Raw genomic sequence first — 12240 nt, 5'->3', positions numbered from 1 at the left:
TATGGAAATTACTGTAAAAGGTGACTCTACATGTAGCAAAATGGAATTGTACAGTGATTACATCATGAGTGGAGGAAGATACCAGTTGTACTGTACATACTGTTTAATTATACAGTATGTCTACAAGACAAAACCAGATATATTTGCAATGCTCTGGAAGCCTGTCTACTGTAAAAGGCATTCACCTTCTCTCTAGTATTTCATGGAAGGGACACATTCCCTGATTAATTTCGCCTCTTCATTGTGTCATACCTTTTATTGGCATTAGCATGCATCACATGTTATTTTTGGTGAGTCACCAAACATAGAAAAGGGAAAGGGCAACTTAGAGCGGCGCATAGTTGAGCCACGTGACTCATCGCTGACCCTCAAATTACAGCAGTTCGATATTGAGTTGGAGAACTCATGGATTAAAGTTCTCAGTCGCCAGTCCTCACGACTGATTTCAGTCATTTGGATTCCATAGAAGTCAGCATGTCTTCTATGGAAGCATGTTGCACAGCGAAAACAGCCAATCGCAGACGCATGGAGAGCTTGTAGATAGGCTGTTTTCGGTTATTATTTTCAGCATTTGTCGTGGTCAAGCTAGCAATATGTTCAGAAGTATTGTCTGTAAAATCTTAATAGTCTCGGATATTTCATACTTTTGTATAAAAGCAAAGGTTAAAGCCTCATTCTGTGACTTCTTCACCTGGTTTGCAGCAGTGTTGTAGAACAGCAGGAACAACTGTTACTAAAACATCATCATGTTACATATTGTGTTAATTGTTTAGGAATCCACGCTAGTGTGTGTGTGTGTGTGGGGGGCTCCTTTTCATACAGTTTCACAATGCACATTGCACATTGTCCGACTTGTTCATACTAACATTTTTAGTTGTGAGATTTAATTTTGCTTTAACCCATGAGATCTACTGAAGTTTCATGGTGTTGTGATGACGCAGTGACATGACATTAAGAGGTCTTAACCATCAGCCAGTATTAGACATTAGGATATGACAAAAGGTTTGTTGGCATTTCACATCAGATAATGTTGCATTGATTTACCAAGCGTATCGATGGTTTCCAAAAAAGGAGAGGCAAGGAACTATAACCACTTTTAACCTAGCATCCCTGTTTTGAGCATTATAGACAAAACGTATTTAAAAAATGTGCACATGAGATGAGGACACAAACCTAGACTAAATGTTTGTATATCCTACACAGTTAATAACATTATAGCATAATAACATGGCATTCAAAGGTTGATTGCAGCCAAATAAACTTTCTACAGTGCAGAATTTCCACTCAAGCACTACATACTAGATACTTCAAAGTACAGCGAATAGCTAAAAGCTTTTCTACAAGCTCACAGCATGTCGCGATGTAATGCGTTCTGTGAGTTTGTAGATTGGCTATTTTTTGGGGTAAAAGTGTAAAGTATAAAATGGGCTTAAGTGGTGGTTATGTCCTGTCCTATATTCTCCTAATGTCCTTCCTGTTATATTAAACTCTGGCACACAATTGGACTGTAGTTGACTTGGCCTAAAAGAATGTGACATGTTTGTTCGCTTGAAAGACTTTCTAAGTACCGGGGAGTTTTAGAGAAACACTTATTCAAGAGAGGACATGGGAGTCAGATTAGGTAGCTGAATTGAATTTGAGTTTTATGTCATTGTTACTGCATTGCTCCCGATTTGGCTGTAAGTCAATCATGTGTGTTCTGGGCTGTGTTCTGGTATCATTTTTAATGGTCAACTGGTCAGCTCAGGCAAAAGAAGTGGCAGTTAAGGCCAGATGGGTCAGGAGGAGTAGTACTGGTTGGTCATTACTGAAGATGGGCCAGAAATATTACACACACACACACACACACACACACACACACACACACACACACACACACACACACACACACACACACACACACACACACACACACACACACACTCTGAACAATTACACATAAAGTAGATCTCTGTCTCTGTTGGCTTTAATTCAAGCACGTAGTTGGTTTATAGAAAACACCCAATTTCCCAGACCCAGGCAGTATCACAGCATTGGTATTGGCTGCTCTGACTTTGCATGTGTTAATCTGATGAAATGTCAGTATGTTCATTCATTACAGTGGTGTTGATCATTGACACAAGTCAGGCTAGTTTTATGCTCTGTGAGTTTAAGAGGTCATGGAGTCTGTTGTCTGTTTTGTATAGCTAAGCACACTTTTTTTTCTCTATTTCTGTTCAGTGCATTTGAACCAGGTGCGTAAGCACTTAAGCCCTATATACATTATCGTTAGGGGTGTGCCGATATATCGTCCCGCGATATATCGCGATACGTTTTCGCGACGATATGTATCGTTTTGGGGGAAAAAAATATCGTTTTGAAAAAAAAAAAAAAAAATTTTTTTTTTTTTTTTTTTTTTACCAATCAAAATAATCAAGCATGTAAACAGCCCCGAGGTGAAAAGGGTGACAACATGTTGTTTTTTTTCGGGTCAGGTGTCACACTATTGCCCTATTTGGATTCAAAACGGCTGAAAAGCTACAAGTTTGCATGTCTGAATAATGCAAAAACAGAATTATTTGTTTGCATTTCCTTTTTTTCTCCCCTATTTATTTTCATAATAAAAAAAGTGCGTATCGTATCGTATCGAAATCGTATCGAAGTTGTGAGCCAAATATCGTATCGTATCGTTTCGTGAAATTAGTGTATCGGCACACCCCTAATTATCGTATGACAAATATAAACTATAGCAACAGCAGTGGGAGGAATTAATTGGCATAACGACTACATTGGGGAGAAATAAGGGGTATTTGGCTAAACAATTTGCCGATCTACAGCGTAATGCAAGGTCACAAAGCGCCACTTTGCGACACGTTGAGAGCTTAAAGATATATTGCCTTAATTTGGCTATTTTGGATATTTTCAAAAATGAAAAAGATATTCACTTATAATGACATGCCCAAATTTATATTTAAAGGTGCCTACAGACAGTTTCACAGTCAGATTTGACGTACACCCTTCAGTAAAAAGGGTCTCTGTTTAAGACAGAAGCAGTGGTTTTGAGCTCTTTCCAGGAGATTTAAATAAGGAAGTTGAAACATTCTATATAAACACACTCCACAAAACAAAATGTGACCTAATAAATAAGGAAACGATTCCTGCTGTCAACATTCTTGTGTGCAGTTATGAACAGATACAATGGATACAATAAGTGAATTAAGACAAAGACAAGAGATGACTGACAGCCTGGAAATGAATAGAACTGTAGAGGGGATGCAGTTATTCCTCTGTGTTCATCCCCCTTTCAGCTTGTGTTTATGTCAGGGAATTGTGTGTGTGTGGGGGCGGTGAGGCAGTCCATAAGAAAACCATCGCTAGGTCTTTTGAACAGATGTGAACCCAATGTATTTAGTCACTGTTAAGTGTTCTGGCCAGAACCAGAAAAGGCCACAAGCCACTGTCTTAAAAGTGGCTATAAGGTCAGCATAATTGTATTTCTTTTTGCCGTAGCATGGAACACATCTAGTGTCGGTCGGTCTGTCAGTCTGTCCACAATTTTGCAAACTAAGAGGTGGTTGCATCTTATCACGGGTTACGTGCAAGTTTTTACGAACACCGAAACCTCAATTTCGGGAAGACACTTTAGGGACTTTCATAAACCACTTCATAAAAGTTGTTTGAGGAATCAATGTAATACCCGTGTTCCAGCAATACAATGCTACACCCATGTTCAGGAATAAATGCAAAGGTTCAGTTCTTCTTAGCAATGAAATACATTGACCAAAGCAACAGTGTGGCTCTGTGACTTAACATTCTTGGACAACTATACCATCCTATGGTATGATTTCAAGATATGTACTATACCAGGTGTTGGCTTGACGGACTACTTGTTAGTAGGAACTAGGAAGATTGTAGGGTTTGGTCTTTTCATTGGCTATGTTGAGTTGTTGACAAAAATAAAATGTTACCGTATCCTTTTATCTAGTGATGCACAATATTATCGGACCGGTAGCATATCGATATCGGTATCAAAACAATGTAAAAAAAAAAACAGCAATGACCTCAATATAAATATAATATATCGGTCGGTATCTGTATCGTTATCGGCTGATTTGACCCTGCATATATTATTGAATATCGGATATTGGCCAAAATTTAAATATCTAAACCTATAGACTTAAGACCTGAGGCCGATTCTACAAATGCCTTCTAAATCAGTAGTTCTCACACTTTCAAAATTTTCCGAAAATGTTCGCGGCACGAAGCGACGCACTGAGAGCTTGTAGATCTGCTAAAATGACATGGATGCTTTCCTGGTTTTAATGTTAATTGACTGGAGTCCTCCAAGGGTCTAATGCTAGGCCCACTCCACTCCACTTCCCTTTAGTCTACACCAAATCTCTTAGCAGAATTAGCCAATATCTACAAGCTCACAATGCGTCACATTGTAATGGGTATTGAGCTTGTAGATCTGCTATTTTCACCAAATGTTCCCCCAGAAAAGGTATGCTAGGTTTAATGTGTTTTTTAAGAGCCTTGTCCAAGCCTTTCCTTCATGCAGGTCCTCTCTCTATAGCTCTATTGACTACATTGAGCACTAAAGATAAGTGCTGTGGTATAGAAAAAAGCTGTGTTTCACCAGACACTCCACTCCGCCTGACATAAATTATGCCTCGACTGATGCCCCAGACAGAAATGTATAGTGACAAACCAGTGGGTCCTTTCTCTTTCCATACTCTCCCACTTTAACAAACCACCCCCTCCACGCACCCACAGATATATATATACACACACTCTTTAGTGTCTAGTGTCTTTATTAGAGGTGTGTCCGTAGTGGAGTGGGTAGAGAGGGCGTCTGGGAATCGGAAGATAGCCAGATCGACCCCGGGCTCGCCCATTATGTGTCAAAGGGTCCCTGAGCAAGGCACTAAACCCCCCCCCTCCCACGTGCGCTCATCACAGCCATCTAAGCAGTCATCACTCTGGGTAAAGCTGTAAATGCAATTTCCCCTCCAACGGGGACCAGAAAATACTCCCCTTTCCACTTTCCCTTTATCGCTCTCTTCCAGATGCTTTTGATTTCCTCTTACCTCCACCTCTCTCTAATCTAATCCTAATGTTCTCGCTCTGCTGCAGGTGGTGCGTCTATGCCAGAACCCCAAACTGGCGTTGAAGAACAGTCCCCCGTACATCCTGGACCTGCTGCCGGACACCTACCAGCACCTCCGCACCATCCTGTCCCGCTACGAGGGCAAGATGGAGACGCTGGGTGACAACGAGTACTTCCGGGTCTTCATGGAGAACCTGACCAAGAAGACTAAACAGACCATCAGCCTGTTCAAGGAGGGCAAGGAACGCATGTATGAAGAGAACTCACAGCCCAGGTGCGTAGTTAGTTAGTAGAGATCAAATGTGTATTAAAGAAATATGACTCTGTCCACTGACGTCGACACTCTGGATGTATACCGTGACAGTAGTACGTTGAATTTGTATGCAGACTATGAAGTAAACCAATTGAATGTAGATGCGCAAGACATGGTATGCTCTTGATACCATTTTTATGAAGAGAAAAAAAATACACAATGACAACCTTAGAAAAAAGTGTGATTTAGGAAATATTATGCTACTGTATGATGGTATTATTTAGGATGGTTAACAGCATGTATTTCCATCTAACAGAATCGTCTGTAGCTAAACAATACTGGTTAGGTGGCAAGCTAACAGCCATGTGGTCATTTAAATTATTTTCGGAATCAGATTTTGATAACAGGGCTAGAGATCTGAGGTTAGTGGTTCTACCCTTAAACTAACTAGAATCAGTTACGACCATAAAAGTTGATGCGGTTGTGAATGGGACGATAAGATATAGAAACATTTCTGTTTAGTTTCTCTAGAGATTTAAAGATACCCTACCCCCACACGTCTCCCCATTTCTTCTGTAGTGACAATAACCGCAGATATTAAATGTATTATCTACTGCTTTTCTTCTCTTTATCAGTACTCAGTGTGTGAACTGTGGTTCACATCATCCCTCCTTGCTTTTGTAAAGGAGCTCGAGTGCAAGCTGTGATGTGACATTCGTGTCTAAATAAGTGTGACACGTTACACAAACGGCCCCCATCCCCCCCGCACGCTGGGAACAGCAGGGGGGGTTCAGACATATCAGGCTGAGCAGCAAGGTGGTGTTGTGGTTTGGAACATGTGAGAGAGCGTCTGTGGTCTGCATGGAGCTTCAAACTGACAACTGCCTGCCTGGCTGTCACCTCCTTTCTGCATGCCTCTCGTTATCTCCTAACCCATCTACCCTCGTTGTGACATCTCTGTCTTTGTCTCGCGGTCGCTCTTTAACACCTTGTCGTAGATCTCTTCTCTCTTTTGTTCCTTCGCCGGCTTTTTGTCTCTATCTTAGGACCCCTCGCTTCACTATCCCTCTTCTTGTTTTTCTCTACCTCCTTGTCTATCTAGTTCTCTAGACAGAGGCGCGTGTCTAGACGACAGCCGTAAATAATCGTGCATCTGTGTTTTTTGGTCTTGATGTGCCAAAAGCTCCCAGGGGGGAACATGAGGAATGAAGAAGTTTTGCTCTTGTTTTCCATATTTGTGTGAGGAATTCTTGATGTTACTCATGTTCTTTAATCTTTATTGCTCAAACATATGTGACAAATGTGAGGTACAACACAGCTAATAATTACACCAAGCCTTCAGTCTTGCCTGCTAAATGCTTGATCAGGGGTGTTCAGCTACATTACGCAGGGGACCACAATTGTACAAAATGCCTTGTTATTGTTTGGATTGCGTGGATTTTGGACCGGCGGCTGCCAGTTGAATATCACTGTGCTAGATGAAGTGTTTCCTTACCCAGTGCTGTTAGTCATGTTGTTTTCGTGTGACTCACCACCAGATAACCGTGGGAGGTGAGTGTGGTTTAGAAGGATGGGTAGAAATTATTGTTGTCATGCTGATCAGGTGTCGGGGGGGATAAATAGCAGGAAGTCGCCAAAAATGTACTTTCACGCCAATTCATGTGAGGGGGGGAAAAAGTAATGTGTAATTTGAATAGGGACAGATGGGAGTGAAATATCATCATCGCCAATTACACCCACTAGACAAAGCTATTAGAAACACTTAACTCTTCCGCTCTGTGAAAAGTTGCTGCAGGGTTCAGGTGTTGGAGAAGCAGGCTTGAGAATGAGAACGGCCTCAAGGTCAGATCAGTTTTTAATGCCTTGATCATCTGAGAAAATCTGGGCAAGGTACATGACAGAATAATGCTCCACTTAAAGGCTCATGAAATTTGTAGTATGTTTTCCAGTTCAGGTTAAAAACTACAGTACTGCACGGTAAAAAAAATAACATGATACTTATACAACAGCAGCAGCTAATGAAATTGATAGTGTCAATATACATTAACAATACTGTTGATTACTTTCTATGCTTGCACATTGCCAAACCCATGGCTCTGCTGGCCACAGCTTACTCTATCACACCCATTATTAATTTGATTAGCTGCAGCTGCGTTGCTTACTATCCAGTAGCCTGACATTTGATCTGCTGTAGTTTTTAACCTGAACAAGAAAAAAAAAAAAAAAACCAGCCTAGGGATTCATGTCCCTTTAAGCCCCCATATGCGGTGTGCCGTGTTGTGGCCTAGCCTTGCATAGTATCTGCAATTTTTTGAAAATTGACATTTGTTGTTTTGCCTATAGACCAATTATTTGTTTACTAACATTGAGACTGGATGCACAGGTGATTGTTTCATGCAATCAATTCTCAACCTGTTGTTTTAACCCCTCTTGTGTGTTGGCTAGTGAGGTGTTTGCTAGTGAGGTGTTGGCTAGTGAGGCGCATCCTAGCGAGACCTGACAGAATGGGTTTCATTTGGAGCCAGCATGACGTTTGGAGCCAGTGTGACGTCTGTTAAGGGGTCTATTATGACATGCCTAAAATAGAGATGCCAGCAGGTTGAAAGTGGTTAACTACCAGGGAGGTGCCCTTGATCAAGGATAAAACCCCCCAGTGGGGTTGCTCTTATTGGCCCTCTAGTAGAACGCTAGTAGAACCTGACAGCTTCCAGGTGTTGGACTATCAACATGATGGAGTGCAGAGCTGCAAGAGAACATCCACACTCAGCAAATCTAGCCCAGATAAATGAAGGTAGAGAACTACTGACTGAATGAAGAGGAAACTTGGAACATGTATTCAGTAACAGTACATGCACAACATGTGGCACTGAGCGAACACACACACATTTGCACTCAAAGGAGGACCACAATGTTAATAACCTCGAGGCTTTTGGTGTTTTATCCTTTTGACAGATAATGTACAAATATAAGTCCCTACGCATATGTGTCAATAAAAATGTCAAATGTAAAAAATAAAACCTGATTGGGACCTAAAAAGGTTTAAGTGTAAATTATTTATGTGCAGGTTACGTAGGTTTTGGTTTCAATTTCATATTCTACTCCAACGTTTAAGAACTTGTGTGCTAACAGCAAAGTAATAGCATAGTAAACAGTTGCTATTTGTAATTTTGTATTCAGAATGACGAAGAGTGGTTTGCTCTAGCCTGGTTCCAGACGAATCTGCCTTTGCAAAATTGCATGCACTTTAGCCCTCGGCAGATTAGGTCTGGCCCCCCTCCATAGAGATTTCAATTCTCTCCCTCCGCAGTTGTGCGGAACCAACCAGGGCCCAGTATCCAAATGTGGGCGGGCTTATCACCTTAATTGGAGCAATGACGTACAAGGAAGCACTGCTCTGATTGGTTCGTTCAAGGAAGCACTGCTCTGATTGGTTTAGGTCTAACCAATAGAGTCCGTTTGGATCTTTTTGTAACCGCCCCTTGGAAGAAAATCTACCGTTGATAGGGACCAGACTAATATCCACGCAGTGTGTCGTGTGATATTGTCTGGCTACGCGAGGCTAGGTTTGCTCTTGAATCGATTGGCTATTCTGTTGTTAAGCTGTTTTTGTAAAACTTTTCTCCAGCAAAGAGAAGGAAGAGACTCAATCATAGGGTTAATTCTAGTAACCTCTGTAGTGGTGAGTACGTGAGTGAGTACGTGAGTGAAGATACCCGGTTCTCCTCACTGGCTGGACCAATTGCTCTGATTTTGCACACAGCCATTGACCATTACCATCTGAACGCAACTGTGAAGCCCGTTTTTCAATTTCATCAAATCTCAGCTTCTTATTAGCGTTTTTGTGTCAAACACTGTCGCCATGGTTACGGGGCTGCCCAGCTATGGGACGAACTGCCTCCCGGGTTGCCAGATCATGTGCGCATATCCCCCCACGGATGCGCTGCGCCGACTGGGTATGGTCTAGTAGGGTTAATTAATTCAGCCTCTGTCGATATCCCAGGTTGTCACGTTAGTGTGTCTGTGTGTCTACACTGCTGTATGTTGTTCTTGGGTTGATGATCCACCATGACAAGGTGGTAGGAGGTGAACGTCAAGCTGATGACGGGCCTCACTGAGAATGGACAACGTTAACATGGCTGGCTCGACAGTACCGACTACAGAGGTCTGCTCTGACTTGCTTTAACCACATGAACCCTAGCGCCACTATGCTGAGGTGAACATTCTCTGAAAAAAGCCTATCCAACAGTCCAAGCTGTTGCGACGCATTTTGGAGCTTGTAGATCAACAGTTTTCAGCCAAGAGATTTGGTGTAGAGGTATAGAGCCCTGGCGGACCCTGTTCAACTAAGTAAATAGGGTTTATGTGCAACCTTTGTGGACCTGGAAATGAATGAATCCATTGTGCAATACACATGGACAAAGCTTGTACCTTACTATTCTTGACAAACCATATTTGTCTGAATTGCTATTTCCCATACTTTCATAAAAAAAAATTGCTTTACATATTTAAGTATTGTCAGTGGATACATTATATTTCCCCAACCCTGAACGAACGTACTGGTGGTAGAGGTGTTTTTTTTAAATACATCCTCATATCATAGCTCAGTTCCTCAGAGAGGCTGCTGTTCTCTGTCATCTGCTGTGGCAATAATGCGAGCCAAGAGGAAGCCAGCGTCCTTCCTCCTAGTTTAATTATCATGAGTCGGAGGAGCCATTTGAGCCGTCTTAACCCGTTCTCTGTGAAATTAATTTCTGCCATCACTTCATTACAACCGTGGGGGCTGTGGCGGAAGAAATTCCTGGTTAGTGTAGTAGAGGAAGCACACACACACACACACACACACACACACACACACACACACACACACACACACACACACACACACACACACACACGGAGCAGCCAAGCGTCACACACAAAGACGACTATTGTGTGTCTCTGGAGAAGGCAGTGGCACTAACCAATGAGTATCAGCCCACCGTTGAACGCTAGTAGAGCCACCGGCAGAGTGGTTAGAGTGAAACGACAGAGACCGTTTGACTATCTATAAAGATGCACATGTCATGTTACTGGTCTATATACTGTACATGATGACAGTGGCTTTACATCACACTGGCCCCAGAAATGAATTCATGTTCACTCTTCTGTCCAGTCAGTGTCAGGCCATTTATAAGTCACTCCTTCATTGACTCACTTTCAACCTGGCGTACCTATTTTGAGCATGTCATTACAGGAGGAAATTATCCAATTAAAAAAGCAAAACATTTACAAGCTAATTATTTTCGCCACGCTACACTGATGGAAAGATGGAATATAAAATATCGCTGAAGTGCTTTTTAAAAAATGTATCCCACGATTTTGCAACCCTTTTTCACCCGGTGCCAATTGTCTAAGTGATCCTGGGCGCTACATTCCCCCGCCAGCCTAGGGAGCCCAGAGCCGATCTCATGCCTCCTTCAATGCATGAGACTCCCCTTTAAAGCCTGGGTCCAATAATGGCGTGACTTCACATATTTGGGCAAGATTTCAGACCACCTTTAATTTCCTTATGATGACTTGGCTCTGAAAAGGTTTAGCCGATGACGCCAAATTTGGGCAATGCAAGCCCCACTGACTTCCATTATAAAATGCGAAGAAAGGGCATAAAAGTTAAATAATTCATAAAGTATAGAACATAATTTGAATAGACATGGAGGGATTCTACCTTAGGCCTGGTGGCAGTGTACACTCCAGACAGGCAGACAGACCCTCTGTGTCGGGCGTCTGTGTCTTTTTAGAGCCCATGCTGTAAGAAGTAGTTTTACGCAGCAGCATTAGTGCAGCAAGTTGAGTGATATTTGATAGGTATTGACAAAGTGGTGATGAATGGGACTCCACCACGTCTGCTGCATGCATAGCTGCTGCTCTCAGGACACGCTGAAGGCTCCCAGTGTGTCTACTCTGCACAGAGCGCAGTGTGGGCGGATATGCTGTGTCCTGATGCCCTCCAGATTTCCTCCACAATGGAGTCCCCAGAGATCCACAGCCTCTATTTATCTAAAAAACATCACCCCCTCACTGTAGAGCAGCACACATTCCTCCAGTGACACCGCGACACATTAGCTTCTGACGAGATCAAATGAAAACAGGACAGGTTTGGTTGTTAGTTCAGTGCACTGAATGACATGATCTTGACTGCGGTTAAATTAATCATTTGTTTTTTGTATAACATTTTTGGGCCTTTTCTGCCTTTATTCAGATAGTACAGTAGAGTGTGACAGGAAACGGGGAGAGAGAGACGAGGAGTGACACGCAGCAAAGGCGGTCGGGTGCGGGAATCAAACCCACGACACGCTATAAGAGAGCCTATATGTGGCACAGTATGTTCCTTAACCGCTAGGCCATCAACGCCCCACATTAATTCTATCTTTAACCGCTTAAAATCCCATAAATGTAGTTGACCGGGTTCCTTCAGTTTTCTATTTTGGTCCACTCCTTTTTTCCCCGCTTTACACCTGACCAAATCTATTCACCGGAAATAGCCGATCTACAAGCTCACTTCACCAGAAATAGACGATCTACAAGCCCACTACAGCTGTGACTCTTGTAGATTGGCTATTTTTGCCGAATGTTCACCCCCTCCAGAAGAGGGAGTCACGCTAGCGTTCATGATGTGGTTTTATGTGTTTATGGGAGCACAGACGAAGTGAGAGACTGAGAGATGATTCTCACGAGACCTGTGGGTTGAGAACCCCAGAGGGGTCCCCACATGATTAGTAAATCATGTGGGGACCCCCACATGATTTACTAGTAAAATTGATTTACTAGTAAAGTGACAATTGAAGGACTTTTAAGACCTTTTTAATACCTTTTAAAAAAATCTAAAGTAATCAGCAAACTATTCTATTAAAAATGGCCA

General features: G+C 42.3%; 1 protein-coding gene across 1 annotated transcript in view; it reads left to right on the top strand.

The window, feature by feature from the left end:
- Nucleotides 1–12240, top strand: part of cbl (Cbl proto-oncogene, E3 ubiquitin protein ligase) — a 70488-nt gene that overhangs the window by 9323 nt on the left and 48925 nt on the right. The window contains exon 2 of the mRNA XM_084064125.1: nt 5116–5363. Coding sequence (XP_083920251.1) covers nt 5116–5363 — 248 coding nt within the window. The remainder of the gene's footprint in view (nt 1–5115; nt 5364–12240) is intronic.

The sequence above is a fragment of the Gymnoscopelus microlampas genome, assembly GCF_963454915.1.
Source record: "Gymnoscopelus microlampas genome assembly, chromosome: 8".
In the NCBI taxonomy this organism is placed as follows: domain Eukaryota; kingdom Metazoa; phylum Chordata; class Actinopteri; order Myctophiformes; family Myctophidae; genus Gymnoscopelus; species Gymnoscopelus microlampas.
The sequence above is the reverse complement of the archived record's forward strand: the minus strand, read 5'-3'. Positions and strand labels throughout refer to the sequence as shown.